The sequence below is a fragment of the Aulonocara stuartgranti genome (assembly GCF_965226115.1).
Source record: "Aulonocara stuartgranti genome assembly, chromosome: 22".
Classification (NCBI taxonomy): Eukaryota; Metazoa; Chordata; class Actinopteri; order Cichliformes; family Cichlidae; genus Aulonocara; species Aulonocara stuartgranti.
In genome coordinates this window covers 23,755,554-23,776,581 of record NC_138957.1, presented here as the reverse complement: position 1 = coordinate 23,776,581, position 21,028 = coordinate 23,755,554, and the positions used below count along the sequence as shown (strand labels likewise).

The 21,028-nt window shown below is 40.2% G+C and overlaps 2 protein-coding genes across 2 annotated transcripts; both read left to right on the top strand.

Annotated features, from left to right (window-relative positions):
- The first annotated feature begins 3,272 nt into the window (after positions 1-3,272).
- LOC309698447 (uncharacterized protein) lies at positions 3,273-4,773 on the top strand. The gene is made up of 5 exons (XM_082520896.1): positions 3,273-3,424; positions 3,511-3,818; positions 4,276-4,330; positions 4,440-4,551; positions 4,658-4,773. Exons 2-5 carry the CDS (start codon positions 3,522-3,524, stop codon positions 4,731-4,733), a joined length of 540 nt encoding a protein of 179 aa, XP_082377022.1. The 5' UTR covers positions 3,273-3,424; positions 3,511-3,521; the 3' UTR covers positions 4,734-4,773.
- A 592-nt stretch (positions 4,774-5,365) lies between these two features.
- hcn3 (hyperpolarization activated cyclic nucleotide-gated potassium channel 3) lies at positions 5,366-20,035 on the top strand. Its single transcript, XM_082520893.1, has 7 exons — positions 5,366-6,403; positions 14,022-14,451; positions 14,544-14,705; positions 15,884-16,102; positions 16,561-16,707; positions 18,062-18,302; positions 18,486-20,035. The coding sequence occupies exons 1-7, from the start codon at positions 5,952-5,954 to the stop codon at positions 18,686-18,688; spliced, it is 1,854 nt and encodes a 617-aa protein (XP_082377019.1). The 5' UTR covers positions 5,366-5,951; the 3' UTR covers positions 18,689-20,035.
- Positions 20,036-21,028: the final 993 nt, after the last annotated feature.

Sequence of the window (21,028 nt, the reverse complement as noted above, 5' to 3'; positions counted from 1 at the left end):
CTGAAAAAATAAAAGACATGTTTTCAACATTGGTAAACGGCCTGTATTTATATAGCGCTTTACTAGTCCCTAAGGACCCCAAAGCGCTTTACATATCCAGTCATCCACCCATTCACACATTGTCACAGGAGAAAATTTCACAGAGCAAAACAAACCCCAAATATTTCAGTGTTTTTTTGTTTGTTTTTTTAACGGAGCCCTGTATGGAGCCCCGCAGGGGACATGCGAGAAAAAAAAACAAAAAAAAAAACTTTTGCGAGATCTTGCAAAAGTCAGTCTTAATTTTTTTTCCCCTCCCATGTCCCCTGCGGGGCTCTATTTTTTAACTAGAACTTTAAATGTAAAAATATTTAAATTTAAAGTTTGATTTTTTTTTCTTTATATAATTTAAGTAGATCTAACAGACTCCTAAGTCCGTATGTGGTCTCTCTCTTCTTGTCACAGTGCCACAGCCGTGCCTGTCTTTGATATCTCCACTACATACTTACTAAGAAAATGCAAAAAGAAAACTTACTTTTCCATCTTGTATTGTTATAAAAAAAAAATCAACAAATTGCCTTGACAATGGCATATATCCAAATCCTTTTTACCTACGCTTTTCAATTCAGTGAGATTCAGGATGCTTAAATTTCTAAAGTTCACAAATTGGCCAGTCATCTTCCAGGTAGCTTTTCTGGCTTCTCCCAGTGCAAACACAACGACACACGAGTCATTTTATTTGAATCCATCCATCTATTTTCTGGAGTTGACTGTAACAGGACTGGGATGGGCTCCAGCTTATGGGTTTGGCCTGTGACATAAAGTTAGCTTAAAATATTTCACAACAAAAGGATTGAAAAACATGTGAAAGTTCATAAGGACAAACTAAAAGATGTTAAAAGATCATTCAAATTCAAAATCAAATTCAAATTTTATTTGTCACGTACACAGTACGATATGCAGTGAAATGCTTAGACAACTGCTCGTTACAATACAAATGTCATATAAGAGGATAAAAAAAACAAACAAAAAAAAAACTGCAGAGCCTCGCTTTCCCTTTTTGCCCCCTTATATGGATGTGAGTAGCTTTGTGGCAGCAGTTTTGCATTGTTACGGTCACATATTGTATGTAATATGTAATAATGACCCTGTGATCTTTGGTCTACAACCACAAGAGTAATGAGAGGGTGCAAGCTATGTGCACAGCTCTTTGTGACTGCCTTACTGCTGCTTAGTTATTTTCGAAAGGATCCGGAGGAGCATTTACTGCTCTCACATTGTGATGTAGTGCTGTTGTACTGTAACACCATTATGAAAAACAAAGAATTAAGCTCTTGTCTTATATGTAGGAAAACCATGCCACAGGTAAAAGTAAATGCTCTAATCACAAGTAGCTTCTTATACTACAGCTACTGTTCGCTATATTTAGCGATGCTTTTTCTTCTGGATCTGGTGTCCACATTTCCGTTTTGCTTGGCCATAAGGAGAAAAACAAAAAACGCTTTACACTGCTAGATACCACATTGGTAAATGGTCTGTATTTGTATAGTGCTTTACTTGGTCCTAGGACCCCAAAGTGCTTTACACTATACACATTCACACACTGGTGATGGCAAGCTACAGTGTAGCCACAGCCGCCCTGGGGCGCACTGACAGAGGCGAGGCTGCCGGACGCTGGTGCCACCGGGCCCTCTGACCCATTGTATGGTGAATACTTTCTGTGCTACCAGTTTGATTATTACACAAGCTGTTAGCAGAGATGGGCAGTAACGCGTTACTGTAATCAGATTACTTTTTTCAAGTAACGAGTAAAGTAAGGGATTACTATTGCAAAAACGGTAATTAGATTACCGTTACTTTCCCGCAGGAACGCTGCGTTACTAAAACCGTGATTTTTTGCGAGAATGTCTCATGACAGTGACGTAAGCAAGTGCGAAGTTGGTGACAACAGCTGTGTGCAGATCAACAATGGATAATATATGGAGTGCGGGAGAGAATGTGAGCATGCAGCGTTTAAAGTGTAGAAGTACTGACCTTAGTTTAATTCCATAAAAAGGTGACAAAAACATTAGTGTCCGTTGTGCGTGGGAAGAAAACTTTTTACAGCGGAAAAAACAAAACAAAAAAACCCTAAACTTCCAAGCAAGCACCAAGTGCGCTATGACCTAATGGGAAATTCACAGAGAAACTCACGGATTCTTCCACTGACCGCTGCAGCACATCTGCACCAGGGTAAACCTCCGCCTATCCTACTCCTGCTTTACAGGTGAAAATAGAGCAAAAAGACCGCTAGTCTTTGACTTTATTTATTTTCTGCTGTGTTTTACTTGCATCTATTTGAAAGAGTGAGTGTTAACACACACAAAAAAAAATTTATGTGCTGGAATGTGCAGAAAATAGGTTTAAATATTAAACAAATTTCTTCCAGTCAGAGAATGTTGCATGTAATTAAATTTTATGCATAAAGTTAAAAGATTAAAACTAATAAAACAAGTTTTAAAAAGAGACTTTTCCATTTGATTACATTTTGTATGATGGATTATGCAGAAAAAGTAGAATTGGGCTGAAAGATCTATCGCTTTATCACCTATTCAGGTTGTAAACCGTGTTTTTAAAAATTAACTAAGTAACTTAGTAACTAAGTAATTAATTACTTTTGAAAATAAGTAATCAGTAAAGTAACTGGATTACTTTTTTGGGGAAGTAATCAGTAATTAGTTACTGATTACTTTTGTTCAAGTAACTTTACCAACACTGGCTGTTAGACAGCCAAACAAAACAAGACAATCAGACGCATACAAAGCAGGCCTTTCTGTCTTTCCACCTCCCTAAAACCTGAAATACCAGTCCAACTGGAGCTGACAGTAGGAGAGTGACCCAGATCGAATTTGAGCCGTTCACACTGTCATACCATGATCGGATATGGATCGCATAGGGTGGGTTAAAAAAAAAAAAAAAAAATCGGATTTGATTCGCTTTCGCCTGTAGTGTGAACGTAGCCTATATGAAAAAATATGTGGCCACTTTGCAAACCATATATGCTTGAAGTTAAGCTTAGATCCAAACCAGGAAGACGGGATGATCCATGACTAAGTGAATTACACATAGCATGCTAAAAGTACATACAAAAAAACTCCAGTTCCTGAGATTCAAATAAAATGACATGTCTGACATTTTCCTGTCTCTTCTGTAGTAGTTTAACAGCAGCTGTTTAAACTCCTCACAAGCAAAGTTGAGCTTTGATTCATCAGCACACTGGCCCCCACCCTCTTTATCGCTCTCAGAGCAAACGAGGAAGTGAAAATTAATACCATAAGTTCTTTCCGCCGTGAAGTAGCAGCTTGCGCTTTCTGTGCAGTGGTCTCCATTCAGGCAAAGTTTGTGTGGCAGGTTAGAGAGCAGAAGAGAACTGGAACTAAAGTTTAATATACTGGCTAAAAATAAGGTAAGAAGCGATAATAGGAAATGAAATGCCTTTTAATTGCACTGCTAATGTCTCAAGCGTGACTATAGAAACCTGTCCTTCCCCAGAAGCAGCATCAATGCAGACTAATTGGATTGTGATTATTTTATCCGTCTTGTTGACCATGGGACTGCTGATGGTGGTCCAGAGCCAGTATCAATTGAAGCGCATTCTGGACAGCAAGATTGAAACAATGGAAGTGGCGTTAGAGAAATCTTCTGATGATTATCAAAGTAAGGACCTCTTCAAAACCGCTGTGGAAAAACTGCTGGCTCAGGGCCAGAAACATGTGGACGATATGGAAGCTGCACTCAATAAACTCAGTTCAGAAACGGAGCAGAAGAAAGCAGAAAACGATGCATGCCAAGAAAAAATGGTAACAAGTCTTCCTGGTTTTTTTTCTGGTTTTATATTATGCAAACACTAAACGTCAATAGAGACACATCTCTTATCAGCGCCAACGTTACTGCCTGCATAGGGAAACGCTACTTCCCCTTTGTGCTACCTCATATTTGTGCCGAACTAAATCTGAGAGGGGAAACAATTTTCATTTACTTTACATATGCTTAAGATTGAACCGCTTGTTTTCTACTCACCCTGTAATTAAAATCCTGAAATTTCCAGATATTTCAAATTATCCACCGTTTAAAAAAAAACAAAAAACATCTGGCCAGACTTTTTTGTTCATCCATTTACACCTGATTTCAGCACATTTTGATTTCAATACGAGCTTTTCACTTAAGATTGAGTAGTTTTAGAGTATTACAAGTTTTTTTTAATGCGTAACATAAATCCAGCCCAACCTTAAAAACATTTCTGCAACATTTCCACAGAAAAACGCACAAGAAGAGCTGGAAAGTATCCAAAAGACACAAAGTGAAACTAAAGGTGAGGCACGCTTATCACACAGGTAATCCGCGCCCTGTTGCCCCCATGTGGTCAAACACTAGCAAAACTCTTGAGGTCCAGCATGTTAATCTCTTTCTCTCTTATCCAGCTTCCTTGGATGCAGAGGTTGAGGCCTGGACTCAGGAGATTAACACTCTAAAAGAAACACTGGTACAACACAGTCCAATATGTGCGTATGTGAAGAGGAGCGAGTTATCTGAGTATGACCACATTTTTCTGTTCTTCTAGTTCCAAAACATACAAAACCTTTGCAAAAAGTAGGAGTTATAAGCGCTGGATTAATTATGATGCATCTATGTCTTTCAGCAACGTATGTGGCATAAACCTCAACAAGGATACAGCTCAGCCGAATAAGACCAAAGAGAATAAAGTTAATGAATAAAAATAATAAAATAATAATAAAATCAACTTTTATTAAAAAATGTGTAGTTCCTTTCTTCCTTGTTCTTTACAGAGATGATGTACCCTTCTTCTCATATGGTCTTTGTCTACCCCTTCATCTGCTTTTATAGTTGATGTACAGAGTTTTCCTTCTGTGTGTTTCCATATAAGCAGCTCAGCATGTGGTCGCAGGCGTGGGACTGCCTGGATGCAGGCGTAGGACTAATGTAAAGAAACTCCAGAGGAAAGCAGTGAAGTGTGTGAAACTGATAGTTACGGGTAAATGGCTGTTTAATGAGTCACTTATTTTATCGGGGAAGAACTTGTTTGTAAAATATAATTTTAGTTACTAATAAATTGAGGGAATTAGGTTTTACGGAAGAGGATTAGGGCCACTGGGGGGAAGAATTCTGAGAAAAAAAGTCAGAATTCTGAGATAATATGAGCACTGCGTAAAAGCAGTGAAGTGTGTGGAAAACCTAGCCGGGTTTACCATGACTTCAGCAGCTGCTGGTGTTACCTCTGACACCGGTTGACCACGAATGAGTAATTCATTAAGTTTCGGTTTCTGCTGCCCCGCGCAACACGACCTGCAGCAGCCGCATCACCGCTCCGGGACTCGCCTCAGAGGAGGGGAGGGCGGTGGAGGAGAGCGGAGAGAGGTGAGCGGAGTGGACTCAGTTATTACAACAAGCCGATTACTGAAGGCTACTGAGCCTTCTGTCAATATGCGTCTGTCCTCTCTCGGTCAGACGGGAGGAGGACACAGCAGCCCACAGCCGGACTTTCCTTTTTCCCTTTTTCACATGAAAAAACTTTTAAGGGAACTTTTTTAATGGACCTACTCCACGAGAACGCACGTGAAGAAAGCCTGGATGTTTTATTTGATAAGATCTGATTTATTCTGTAAGATGTGTGTGTGTGTGGCACTCTGCGGAGCAAACGGTGACCTCCAGGTACTTAAAAGGTTGGGGTTTTCTTTGTTTGTTTGTTTTAGCGGCTGCATTATAAAAAAAATTTTTTTTTAATATAATAGCGAAAGCTGTTCATAATTTGATCTTTACGCATTTAATTTATGTAAAGGAGGTTAAATTTGGAAGCCAAATGAAATGCTTTGCGCACCAAACTTTATTAGTAAGTGAACTCCAAGAAGCCAAGTGAGGGGGGGAAAGTAAAGCCCCTCTCTGCCTCGCTCACCTGCACGTGCAAAGTGTAAAAAATGAGCAGCCCCTCCAGGAGTTTAGACGGACAGAAAGGTGACGGCTCAGGCACCAAACCGGAGACGCCCAGGTACCGCAGCTGGAGCAGTCTCCGCTTCTCCAAATGGAGAAATGCGTCCCAGAGGGCAACCCCGCCTGCCACCCCTTCCCCGAAGACAGACAAGAGGAGCGACGTGAGCAACACGCTCTTCTCTCTGGTCAAGACTCACAATGACGACTACACGGCGGATCCGGATGGCCTCCTGGAGACCAATGGAGAGGGCGAAGGAGACAGCGCTAGCCAGTCTCAGGACCAGGCCACCTACTTCCAGAAGCAGTTTGGCTCCATGCTGCAGCCCGGGGTCAACAAGTTCTCCCTGCGCATGTTCGGCAGTCACAAAGGTGTTGCTGCTGAGCAGGAGAGGGTTAAAAGCTTTGGAGTGTGGATCATACACCCCTACAGTGACTTCAGGTAATTAGTAGAAAGCCCTTAAACTAATTTGCTCTCATTTTATTGCAATTTGTGTAACTTAACGCATTATAACCGTAAAAATTGGACAGAAATCTGACCAGTGACATTTTTCATTTCAAGGTGCTTCCAGTCGCTCAATATTGTTTAGAGTTCCCTTGAAAGCATTTACCCTTTATCCCACTAAGCACCCTGTGATTGAGGACTCACATCCAGTTTTTCAAGGACAGACTGCAGGATAGCAGCTGATGTCATGGTTCCCAGCACATGATAAGGCGATGAAGGGATTTGATTAGTGATACAGTATATAGGACAAGATCATCTGGATTAATGATATCATTCCCGTGTGACTCCTTTTTTTAACCCCAGGAGGAGAGAGAAGTGCATTCATCAATACTCATGACTTAACCAATCTGACTGAAAATCATCCAAATAGTTTCCTAATCTAGTTTGGCCTCACTTTGGAGGGGGGGGGGGGGGATCTGTCCAATAATTCAACTTTCAGGGTTAAACAACGACTCAGGAGTGATGCCCAAGCAATCTGTCGGTGAGGTCACTAATAGCCCAGCGAATTTAAAGAATTTTTAACATCAGGCCGATGCCAGACAGAGGGGATAAACCCATGCATGGGGATTATTACCCATAAGAATCCGTATAATTCCAATCTTACTCTATTATGCAATAATACACAGGCAGCTGAGGGAGGGATTAGCACAGGCCTGCTCTTCTTAAACCTTATGCTCCCACTTCCTCTTAAAAATGAATGAATTGGGACAGTAGAGTTTTGGTCAGATTTCCTGTTTAGAGTTTAAGGTCACACAGCTGGTTGGTGCCTTTCTCTGTAAAATCTGCTTGTCCTCAATATTTCTCTGGATTTTTTTCTAGTGCTTCGTCCTCCTTGTTCCAAAGATGTCCATGTTTAGCTAATTATCAATTCTACATTGATTGTAATCTGCATGCGAGTGGTTTGTCTGTATCTCTTTGTTGGAGCTGTGATTAGACTTATAGTGACACTTCCGGGTGTATCCCACCTCTAACCCAATGTCCCTTGGGATAGTCCCCAGCTCCACTATGACCCTGAAAGGTGGAATTAGTTGTACTCTGGGTAAAAGTGACTGATTACCATAAGACCAACATCCCCAATCTTTGTGTGTGTGTACACATGTACACACACACACACACACACACACACACCTGTGGTCTGCTTGTAGTCCGAATGCTGCTGACTTATGTTTGGATAAACTTTTGTTGCATGCAGTTAAAAGATCTGTATGGAGAAAAGAGTAATTTCATTTCCAAAAATTATAAACTGTATACAAAAGATGGACATGGCCACAGTGACATCACTGATTGGTTTAAACTCTGCAGGCCTGAAGCCTCCACACTAGCGCTTTACTTTATTCAAATTCAACCTGAAATCCTATCAGAATACACTCATGTTCCTGTCCTGCGCTCACTGCTATTAAAGCTTGTCTAAAGGTTTTAGATACAGCAGATTTTATTCTGCTCCTCTCTCCCTCTCACTCAGACTCGATCTATAATGTCAACAGCTATAATGCCTTCCAGATTGGTGGCGTTAATAGCAGCAAGCAGCCACTAATCTACTGCAACATGAGAAATAATGGTAAGCACTCATGTAAAGCAGAGAGTGGACAGAGAGGTCACGGACACGAGTGAAGAACACATCAATCACTTCTGTGTCTCTGCTCAGTTTTGTCACGGGTTCACGTTGCAATCACTGAAGGGTGACTGTAATCAAAATTGGTCTGCGTCAAGTTCTCTTTCTCTGCCTTTGTAATCAAAGAGTCACTGAGAGCGAGAGACCCAGTGTGATTGACAGCTGATGGAAACAATCTGTAAGAAAATCCAAACCATGTCTTCCGACAGTGTACGAGACATTTGAGAGCTATAGGGAAATGGGACATGTATGACTTGAAGGAGACAGTGTATTTGTACAGCACGTGCAATTAGGGTTGCCAACCGTCCCTTAAAATACGGAATCGTCCCGTATTTCGAAACAAAAGTACACGTCCCGTATTGAGCTAATAAGGGACGCACTTTGTCCCGTAATACAGTGAGAATCAAAAGTAGTCTATAACTTTTAATGGAATTAACGCTTTGTTTGAAAACATAATTCCCAGCCCCTCTCCTGCTTTGTGACCAATGAGCTGACAGCACACTTATGACAATTCGAGTATGACAATTCAGATTACCGCTCATCTCATTGGTCAAGGAAAGGTCGCTTACGGAGAAAATACCGGAAGACAACAGATGACCACAACAAGAAGCATGGCCAACAGGGAAACAAACGCCGACACTGCGGTGCAAGTCTCGGACGACAGTACACCTAAAGCTGGGCAGACACTGTGCGATTTTTTCAGTCACGTTATTCAGCTCCTGCTCAAACTGCACGATTGACTCGCAGGGGTTAGAAGTTCGTATGTCACGATGCAGGTCTTACACTATACCGCCCGATGCTCTGATGCGACCTGAGTGCTCACACTGTGCCTCCATAAAATGAAGGTTATAACAGAAAATCTGTCGCGCTCTCTCTCTCCGTCTTTCACTCAGACACGCACACCACCACCATCAACTTTGCTAAATTGCTAATGAAAAACATTGATCGGGCAGCTGTGACTGAGCAGCAATGTAAATCCAACTATTTTCACGGTTGTGTGCCTCCATCGCTTGTGTCCAGATCACACGCTGCACAGCCGTGCTGCTCCATCTTTTACACCAACGTTTACGTGTTTGCGCGCGAGCAGTGTGAGCGGCTGTGGTGAGACCCTCACGAGCGATTGATGATCGGGAGCTGGTCGTGAGGTGTTAATCACTTCTCGTTACCCCACGTATACTACACGATGCAGGCCAAAATCGGTCCGATCACTCAAAAATCGGCTAAAAATGGGCCTAAAACCGCACAGTGTGAGCCCAGCATTAGAGCAGCAATGTTTGTTCCCCCTCAGAGAAAGGGAAGAATGGGAAAAGGAAAACACCTGGCTGGAAAAAGTTAATATGGGCATGTGCAGTGAATATCAGCGCTATGTGGCCAGAAGTGTGATAATATAATTTATTTTGTGTAATAAACAACTGTAAGGATAGATGATTACAACAAATAGATGACTAATACATAAAAGTAATACATAGATGAATAATGATGATGAGTTAAGATGCGTAATCATGGGAACAAGCGGGTTTACAAACAGGAGCAGCTGATTAGCATTAAGCCAATTGTACTAAATGCACTAAATGTGCACTGTTACAAGAATGTTTTTCTTTCTATTGTTTTCTATTATTTTAAGTTAAGCAGGACAGAGTTCTTTTAAAGAAAGATTTACTTATATTCTCAAAAGTTAAGCATGACAGGCTTCTGTTTAAGAAGGAGACCTGTTTTATTGTGTTAATGTTGTCATTTTGAGCTAAAAATAAATGGCTAAATGATCATTTGTTTCACATGTGTTCATATCACAAAGAATACACATCTACTTAAATCAAATTCAAGTCAAATGGTTAAAAAAAATAATTTCACACACAAAAAAAGAGCTAGAAAATTCACCACACTGGGAAGGGTGAAGACAACTGGGTCGCCCGGCCCTGGCCACGAGGTGTCCCTTATTTATTTTTCAGGGAGTTGGCAACCCTACGTGCAATCAATATATCCAATCTGGATCTGGAACAATGAATGCAAGCTCTAACGCACACAGGTTGGACCGTTACCGGATCACATGGGGAGATTGATCAGCTTGGACCTGGATTTCAGCTGGGTATAAATGCTGTGCACACATGATCACATCCTTAACCCTAGAACACTATCGCTGGGTGATTTACACCCGAGAAAATAGATTTACATGATTTCTCTCTCCTGCAGCTGTTTGCGTGTCGAGGAGCCTGTGCCTTCACCAGGGAAGTCTCAAATGTCCCAGGAATGGGTGGACCAAAGACCAGCTTTCCAGAGTCATTATTTTGTTTTAGGAGTTTTATTTTTCATTTTGTTAGACATGGCACAGTTGAAAGTAAAAGAAGACCACTCTAATTTGTCATGTGTTGTCATATTTTCATATATTTGATTACTTTTCATTGGTTATATTATATCGGGTAAAAATCACCCGGCATTAGTGATCGTGTTACTATTTATAGCGATAGTGTTCTAGGGTTAAGAGAAACTTTACCCAGCAGGTTAAAAAGTCAATCTCCTCTCGATAGCATAAGCTGCCAGGGAACAGGAACAAGCAGCATTAGTAGCTAGCAACTCCATTATCGTGCTGTTCGACAACCATACTTCATGGGGCCAATTTGCTGACACTCTTGGACCCCTTGCCACCTCTCTTTCTAGCACTGTTAGCAACTTAGGTGTTCTCTTTGACAGCTCCTTTAAGTTTGACAAACAATCCTCTGTAGTTAAATCTAGTTTCTACCAATTGCGTCAAATCTCCAAGGCCAAGCACTACATACCGCACAGGGACCTTGAGAAACGAATCCATGCTTTTGTGACCTCTAGATTAGACTACTAATTCCCTTTACTTTGGTCTCCACTCCACACTTCTTCATAGATTGCAGGTTGTCCAGAATGCTGCGGCACGCCTTCTGACCAGAACCGCAAGGTTTGCCTCCATCATGATCTAAGATCATCAGGACAAATATTCTTAGGCTACGTTCACACTGCACACGAAAGCGCATCAAATCCGACTTTTTTGACCCTATGCGACCCATATCCAATCATGGTATGACAGTGTGAGCAGCACAAATCCGATATTTTCAAATCCGACCTGGGTCACTTTCGTATGTGGTACTGAATCCGATACATATCTGATGTTTTAGAAAGAGACTGCTGTTTGAACGGTCATGTCGCATTAAAGCCGTCTTTTACATCACTGACACAAGACAGACGCCAATTATCAGCTCCGGAGAAGCGCCCGAGAAGACACTGAACGCTTCCTGGCCATCCAGTGAAACTGTTGGGAAGACAACGTTGGAGAAACGGGAATATTTTATTTGTACTGTATAATCTGCAGATTCTGACAGAAATCTGCAACTATCCTTTGAAGCACTGCTCCTCTCTAAAACAGCAATAAGGATCATTATTAGGCCATATTTAAATAACAAAATAACTTTATAACTTAAAGCAAAATTGGGAAACGTAAAGTCCCAATCAAGTCTTTATATTAAGGGCCATCAGTCAAACAATACTGTTTGCTCTGGGTCTAAACAGAGCGCGTTGTGTGTGACGTCTTCTTTAGCACATGCGGGCCGCTTTGAGGCTTCACACTAGAGCGTGTTTGCTGTCACATTTTATATGTAGTGTGAACAAGCAGACAAAAAAGAAAACAACTCAGATTTGATCAAAAAATTGGAATTGAGCATTAACACCTGCAGCGTGAACGTAGCCTTAGTGCAGCCTAGATCCCGGCTAAAGGCCAGAGGTGACCGTGCTTTTGCCCTGGCAGCCCCGAGCCTCTGGGAAAATCTTCCCTCTGACTCCATCTATTCATTTAAATCTCAGTTAAAAACGTACCTGTTTGACCGAGCGTTTTCAGTTAGTTAGTGCACTTCCCCCTATATTTTACCCTTATGTTACTTATCTTCCTACTAATGTCCCACTGCATAAATACCCCCACCTTATATTTATGTGTTGCAGCTCCTCCAACCTATGGCCGCGGCAGGCTAAACATGAGGACACAGATGACGCGCAACAATATACGCATAAAATACGCTTCTGTACCATTTGCTCCTTTTATTCCACATGCAGCTGTCCAATATACAAATCAGCACATGGGATTAACTATTAAAAAAAATGCACAGACTGCACAAACAAATAACTGCACTAATTACAATGCCAACTTACAACTTGGCCTATGACATCAATTAGTGCACAAATATACATAAACCATCAAGTTACAGTCAAATACATGAAAATAATTCAAGCTGCGTTCAACAGAAAGTTTTGCCTCATGCTCACCCTACCTTTCTGCTCATCAACATCAGATGCAGTGAACAGGTGAGTGCAACCACATTTATCATCTACCACACCCATGAGACACGCCCCACACCCGTGCACCAATACAGCGAGTCCATTTAAACCAACCCACTTAATCAAAAAAGGAACAACTCATATGGCTCCTACATTATGAATACCCTGTAATTGTATCTTCTAAACCATGCTATAATGTTTTACTTCTTATTCTGTCTGTACCTTTGGGGGGTTTGTTATAGCCTTTTATCTTTTATCTTATGTTTTAACCTTGTTGTGAAGCACTTTGGTGTACCTTTGGTTTTAAATGTGCTATATAAATAAAGTTGTACTGTATTGTATTGTACAGAAAGTGACTTAAAAACAAAAAGCTCGATTACGTGATATCTTTGCTACTAGGTGTCCAGTCTGCATACTCTGTGTATGATGGCATTAAAGTGGTATTGGGCAGGTGGGGGCACCCTAATGTGCATCAGAGCGTGGGGCAAAAACAATCATTTAGAAATAAGATTTTTTTTTTTTAATTGTATTGTGAGCTCCAGTAGATTTGTTTTCTTTGCATACTGGCTGTGATCCGCAAACATGTGTTGCTGCTGCTCTAAAGTTTACTACTCTTTGTGGATTTAACTAAATTTAGCAAGATATAAGCAGACAGATCAGCTTAAAAAAACATCTGCTACCCTCAATGTAACGCAACACTGACTATTAACCAACCAGAGCCGTAAACTTCACCACAGTACGGTAAGCTCTCAGTCCTCTATACCTTTAGCTTGTACAATTTGGTGATATTTGCTAAGCTGTTTAAAACATTTAAAATCACCTGCCAGTTATAAATGTTACTCTGTTTATGCTCACACTTCTTCTGTAGTGCCAGCCAGAGCCATCAGCTAAAGTGTAAAGGGTGTAAAGGGGCCATGGGATGTTATTATTTTTCTTAAAATTGTAATAGTAATTCCAAACTGTCATCAGTAAGCAACACAAAAAGAGCACTCTTGGCAGTATTACGTCAAAGCTAACAGATTTTCTTACTCTTTAATTGAAGATGCTGGAGGGTGTTCCTAAATTTTCTGATGCACTTAGAAGAGCAAACGGAAACCTTACGGTTCATATGTTAGTACCAGGTATACATGTGACTGCCCTCATTAAAAATGTTGCAGATGTGCCACACAACCATCAAATTCATTTGAGATTGCTAACATATATTTGTATTTGCTATAAAAAGCCATATAAATATATAAAACTCATGAAAAACTCAAAAACAGCAGTGGATCACATGATTCACTTCACATCTTTGGTGTTCACAGTCAGCTCTCTTCTCTTGACAACACATGCAATTTTGTGTTTGTTGTGATATGGCCGCACTGACATACAGTACAGAAATAACTACGTGCACGCAGCAGTCAAGTTGTGATTAACACATAGATTTTCAGTTTTAATTCAAAAGGGTTCATTAAAATACTTGAAGTATATTTGAATAACCACCTTGTCATTTTGTTTTTTTACAGTTTGGCCCAGAATGAGCAGATGTGTTTGCAGTAAATCTGTAAATCATCTGTAAATCTGGAAACGGTCAAAGTACGAATAGGTCCATTTGAAGTTTGTGTAAAGGTTGTGATCCTAAACCGAGCTCTGCACTCATCCTCTTCTCTCCAGGTTTTACTGGGACATCGTAATGCTCCTGTTGATGATGAGCAATCTTGTCATTTTGCCCTGGGGTATCACCTTCTTCGAAGACCAGAACACCATGCCCTGGATCACCTTCAACGTCTTGTCAGACACACTCTTCCTCATGGATCTGGTTTTCAACTTCCGTACGGGCATTTTGGAAGAGGACAGCCACATCATCCTGGACCCCAAAGAGATCCGCATTCATTACCTCCGCACTTGGTTCCTGGTGGATTTCATCTCCTCCATCCCTGTCGACTACATCTTTCTCATCGTCGACCTCGAATCCCGACACGAGTCATCAGACGTGTACCGTACCGCTCGTGCACTTCGCATTGTGCGTTTCACAAAGATCCTCAGTCTGCTGCGTCTTCTCCGTCTGTCTCGCCTCATCCGATACATCCACCAATGGGAGGAGGTAATGCAAAGGCAGGGAAGCGGGCACGTGCTTAGAACAAAAGAAACAGAAATATTGTAATTTGATCGTCTCTGTGACTTTCTTTCTGACAGATTTTCCACATGACTTATGATCTGGCCAGTGCTGTGGTGCGTATAGTCAACTTGATTGGAATGATGTTGCTGTTGTGTCACTGGGATGGCTGCCTGACATTTATGGTACCTATGCTGCAAGACTTTCCTTCAGACTGCTGGGTATCCAAAAACAATATGGTGGTGAGTAGATGAAGAAAAGAAAGTAAAATTACATATTTAAAGTAGTATGTGAGTATATAGCTACAATTCAGTGTTAGTTGGCATTTTTTTGAAGGAGGCAAAGTAATTTTACTCAGTGGCATACAAACCACAACACAACAAACCAAACCACAAACTTGGCAAAGCCACACCTCCGTCTATGGTCATGACATGCCAACTCACAGTGACATCGTCCACAAAAATCAAAATTGAAATGAGATACTGTTCTCACATTTGGAGATCATCTTAACTGAAACCAGGACCACGCGTCAAACACTGCACCTGCACATACATACTGTGCAAAAGTCATGAGCCACCCCAGCATGGTATGCAGTCAAATCCAGTCTGACACTGGACTTGAAAGATGCATCTGGCCCTTCAGTTAATCTACTGTTCACCGAAGCCTCATCAAAAATGGTCTCAGTGGAAGGGTGGCTGTCAAGATGCCATTCATAAAGAAAGGAAACAGAGAGAAGAGGCTGAGGTACGCCAAATTACACAAGAACTGGACTGAAAATCAAAAGCAACAGGTCTGATGGAGTGATGAATCCAAATTTGAAATGTTACTTCAAATTGTCATCAATATATATTAAGAATGACAGCATCATCATCATCCATTATAAATGTCCATTATAAAATGTCCATTATTATAAAATGTCCATTATTAAATGTCCATTATAGAGGACATGATGATCCCAAACACATTACCAGTCCAGTAAAAGCACACCTGAATTAAAAAACACCCACGGAACACTATCAGTCACGGATGGGCTTCCCCGGAGCTCGGGACTCAACATCATCGAAGCGGTATGGGATCAGCTTGACAGAGAACAGAACAAAAGGCAGCCAACATCCAAGGAAGATCTTCGAGTGTCCTTCTAGAAGAAATATTCCTGAAGACTCCTTAAACACTACATGTAATTAAACTTGTTTCCAACTGTTTTGCCGTGTTTTAGTCTTAACTTCTGGTTAGGTTTAACAGAGGTATGTGTGTCTCTGGTGTTTTCTCATTTAACACAGTATTCTTTACAAGATACAAAATCTTTACTTGGATGTGAAACGGCTGACAACTGTCTGTATTTTCCCAAAGTTGCAGGCTCATAGATGACCTCATTTCATGCTCTGTCTCACCTCGCCTCATTGTTAACTACCTTTTTCAGAACTCTACATGGCACATCCAGTACTCCTACGCTCTGTTTATGGCCATGAGTCACATGCTGTGCATAGGATATGGTGCTCACCCTCCAGAGGGCATGACCGATGTTTGGCTCACCATGGTCAGCATGGTAGTCGGGGCCACGTGCTACGCCATGTTCCTCGGCCATGCCGCTAACCTGGTCCAGTCCTTGGACGCCTCGCATCGGCAGTATCAAGAGAAGGTAATCATGCACATTTGTGACCTGCAGCTTCAGTTGCTTTGTGGACAATATGTTCCAGGAACCTCACGTGGATGCTAATGTGATTCGGGCTTTGAGCTTTAATATCCCAGCCATGTTTCATATCACAGACTGGCTTACTTGCTCGTACTTTATTCGTACAAACTGTGCCAAATGCCTAGAGAATATGTGTATTATCTAATGGATTTTGCAGCCTTACCATGACCCATTCCAGGGGATTTTCACAAGATAAAGCAGAACAGATGATGGACAAATGGCGGCACCTTTGTTTTGGATAACTGTCTGCCAATGCCCATTACAAATGAGTTTGTAATCCACTTAAAACGGGAGAAACAGCCTGCAAAACAAATGGAATGAATATGTAATTATTGTTCTTGGGGATAATTCGCAAAACACATGCTAGAACATGTGACTAATTGTGTGTTTTCTGTTGTTTCCAGTATAAACAAGTGGAGCAGTACATGTCATTTCATAAACTGCCAGCAGACTTAAGACAGAGGATCCACGATTACTATGAGCAGCGATTCCAAGGCAAGATGTTTGATGAGGACAACATCCTCGGAGAGCTCAGTGACCCACTCAAGGAGGTGTGTGACTTTACCTGCTGTTTCTTGCTTCCTCTCTCCAGTTTTTTATTAAGTGTTGAATAAGTTCATCTTTTATGTTAAAAAGGGTCCATGAAAATTTCTTTAAATGTGCCTTTATCTAAGCGACAGTTCAAAACCTAAATATATTTTGTTTATAATGAAATTGGAAAACATCTGATCAGCTGTTCGATATGCTAAGAGCTAGTTAACAATGCTTTTATTCCTGTTTATAGACTAACTGACATATTTTTTTCCACAATAATATGCTATATATCACAATATGGTAAAACATAGACTATTTGATTTGTATGTTGATCTGTAAGCTTCTTCCTCTTGTTTTGGCTTTTGTCTCAGTAGATCATCTGCCTCCATTTCACTCTATCCCAGCATCCTCCTCCTCTGTCACACCAGCCTTCTGCATACCCTCCTTGACTATGTCCATAAATCTTTTATGTCGTCTTCCTCTTTTGCTCCCACCTGGCAGCTTCATCTTTAACATCATGACCAAAATCCTCCTGAGAACTGAGGAAATTTTTTTAATGATTTCCTGCCTCTTTGGAGCTAAAAGAAGCCATCCAAACACATGAGATACCGATGGAAAGCCCAGGATGTCCTCTATTTAGCATTTAGGGTCTTAGTAAGGTAGCTCAAATAAGTCAAAAGATATAGACCATAAACAAATGTCCATTATAGAGGACATAAATTAATAGCCTGGTTCTCATGAGGATATATTCACTATCCCTCCAATCGCCTCCAATCTTTTTGCCAGTTCTACAGTCTCCACATTGTACATCACTCATCCACCTTCACTATCTCTACTCCTTACATATTCACCTTTCCGCCTGCCTCTCTCTCATTCACACACGTATTCTGTCTCACTTCTATTGTCCTTCATTCCTCTTCTCTCCAGAGCATACCCCCACCTCTCTATGCCCCCACCTCTCTATGCTCTCACTTCTCTCAGTGTTATCTGCGAACATCATAGTCCATAGAGACTCCTGTCTGACCTCATCTGTTAATCTGTCCATCACAACTGCAAACAAGAAGGGGCTCAGAACTGATCTCTGATGTAATCCCACCTTGAACCCATCTGTCACTCCTGCTGCATACCTCACCACTGATAGACAGTAAACAATGGTTTTGATACTTGGGTGATGAGTTTACTTTATTTCATAAGAAAAAAAAGAGCTTCACATTCTCAGTTTCAAGCTGAAGAGTTGCTGTCTGAAAACACTGAAAACTTTACAAATGTTTTAAATCTACCAAATCTTTCATAAATGTGACTGTAGTTAAAACCTGGCAGAGATATTTTATGACAACTTCTTGTAGCGTACATTTTCTCCCCCTCATGCAGGAGATTGTCAGCTATAACTGTCGTGGACTCGTAGCCAATATGCCACTGTTTGCCAACACTGACCCTCATTTTGTGACGGTGATCCTGACCAAGCTGCGTTTCGAAGTCTTCCAGCCGGGAGATTTTATTATACGAGAGGGAACGCTGGGTCGGAAAATGTACTTTATCCAGCACGGCACCGTCACCATCATCCCACGTGGTAGTAAGGAGATTAAGCTCAGCGATGGAGCATATTTTGGGGGTAAATCGTGCTTTCTTTTTCCTGTGACTGTATTGCCAAACTTTTTCCATTTTTAGTCTTTATGATAATATAATCAGGTGGTATTTCTTCATATTTATGGTCCAGACATGCAGGTGGTATAGATCCTCTCATTTAACAAGTGGGATGAACTACATATTTAAAATTATGTCTTCCTTGTTTCAGAGATTTGCTTGCTGACACAGGGACGACGCACAGCCAGCGTGAAGGCTGAGACCTACTGCCGTCTTTACTCGTTGAGCGCGGACAGTTTCAACGAGGTCCTGGAGGAGCATCCTCTGATGAGGAGCGCGTTTGAGAGTGTGGCCGTGAACCGACTGGACCGCGTTGCGCGCCGACCGAGTTATCAGCCAGTCCCAGATGAATGACTTCCTCAGCACCATGAGAAAAACATTCCAGCCAGACTCATCGAGCACATTTGTCACATTTAAACTGCACATGACAAAGATATCTTCTATTGAAGCACGCTGATGGACAATCAGATAGCGAGACCTACTTAAACTTTTTAGTACAGCATTACTGCGATGATGTGACAATAGTCTACCTTTAGTGGTTTTATTTTATTATTTGAACTTGAATCAGCTGTAATATGTGCTCATGTTTGTGTTAGAGCTTTGTATACTCTTCGTGTAAAATGACCTGTATAATTTTGAAACTGTATGGACATCAGCGATGATCTTTTGTTTCTCCCGTTCTGATGATATTACATTTTGATTTACATGAGCTTTTTTATTCATGTATTGATGTATTGATTTATTTTTTTTACCAACAGTCTGTCTAGATTGGTCTCTTTCCAGCTGTAAATACCTCTTTTAAAGCACATTTTAGTGGCCTGTAGTAGCCACTTTGATTATCTATCAGATCATCCGTCCAGGATATTGACAGCCTGCAGGAGCAGCAGCTGGTGTTACATCATTCAGCTTTCTGTAGCTCTATTTTACATGATCCTTCTCATCTGTAGGTTGCCTGATGTGAAGATTTAATGCTGATGTTCACAGAAGATCAGTTGCAGTTATGTAATATCTCCAGCTGTACACAGACAGGTTTCACAGAGCTCATATAAAGAATAATTTATACCCAGTATTATTTGTTTCCATACTATTTTTGTTTCATTTTTTTCTGGAATATTGTTTATTTATAATGTAAAACTAATGAATGAGAATAAAGTCTCTATAGGTTAACTAGTATGTAACCGTCAGACGATGCTGTTGTATAATATAAGTTCTATTTTTGTAAATATATCAGCTGAACTTTGTCAGTTTTTTTTTTACTTCACTTTTTTAGTGGGGTTACATACAGGGTCTACATGCAGCATTTTTCACAGCAGAAACCACAGCTGTATCTACACATTAACAATGTAGTTATTAGAAGTTTATTTCTCTTCTGTTTTTGCTTCAAAGAAAGATTTTACAAATTTAAATTGACTGAACGCTGATTTACATTTAGATTAATACTGTGTACTTTTCTCAGATGCATTTGAAACAACATGATTTTGAAAATTTTCATCTGATGCACAAAAAACGGTCATTTTTTGAATTTACAAGTTTAACTGAAATGTCTTTATTTTTTCTTATTTTTCTGATTATTACCTTTATATTGATGATGTCATGTGTATACCAATGTCTGTAACCTTGAAGCATAAATATCAAATATGTATTTTTTCCTATGCACTGTGTTATTTGTGCTTATGTATAAAGAATGTGCAGACACGTTGATCAAAGAAATACTGTTTTACTTAAGAAAACATTTTTGAGGCTCTTTTCCGCAGCTTTGCCAAGAAAATTAAGTCACAGGTCCAGAATGTATCTTATTGTGACTTATCATAATATTCACTCACTATTTCATAAATCTGAGAAGGATTCTTAAAGGTATGCCTTTTATCCTCAGAATACTCTCTGCTCCTTATTTCTGTTCTCTTTCCCTCTCACCCTCCAACCAGTTACAGCAGATGGCTACCCTTCCCTGAACCTGGATATGCCAGAGGTTTCTTCTTGTTTGAAGGGAGTTTTCCCTCCTCACAGTCGCAAAGTGCTGCTCACAGGGGATTGCCTGATCATTGGGGTTTGAAGGGTCTCTACATTACAATATAAATCTCATTCAGGTAACTTTTGCTTTGACCTGATGCTATCTATAGATTTTAAATGAAATCTCATCAGAACTATGAGATATAAAGTCATGGCCTTGTTTTTCATAACAGTAAAGTCCATTCTCACAATGAGATGATGAACATTCTCATTAATGTGAAACACTAAGTAATTATCCATAATTATGGTGGTATGAGCATGTTCTGATTGTGTATTACAAGATCCTGTTATTATAAATAAGATGTTTTGGTATTTCCTATATACTTTGTGGCTTCATAATACTACAGTACCATATTGCTACATTGTTTAACAAACAATAAGTAATTATTATGATAAATAGTATCATATATAACGATATTTAATAAACTGCCATGATTATAAATGCTAATGAACTATAATAACTTGAAAACATATAATAAATTTAAGGTTACCATAGTTTTTATAATAAAATAAGATATGCTTTATTATCCCAAAAGGTGTAAAACATCCAAAATAACAGAATATCTGTAATGACAAGATTAGCTCAATAAAAATTATCATATGGTAAAAACTGAAAGAGAGAGAGAGATTATAAATATAATAAATTAATTAACAATAATGTAAACAAATTATATAAATAAATAA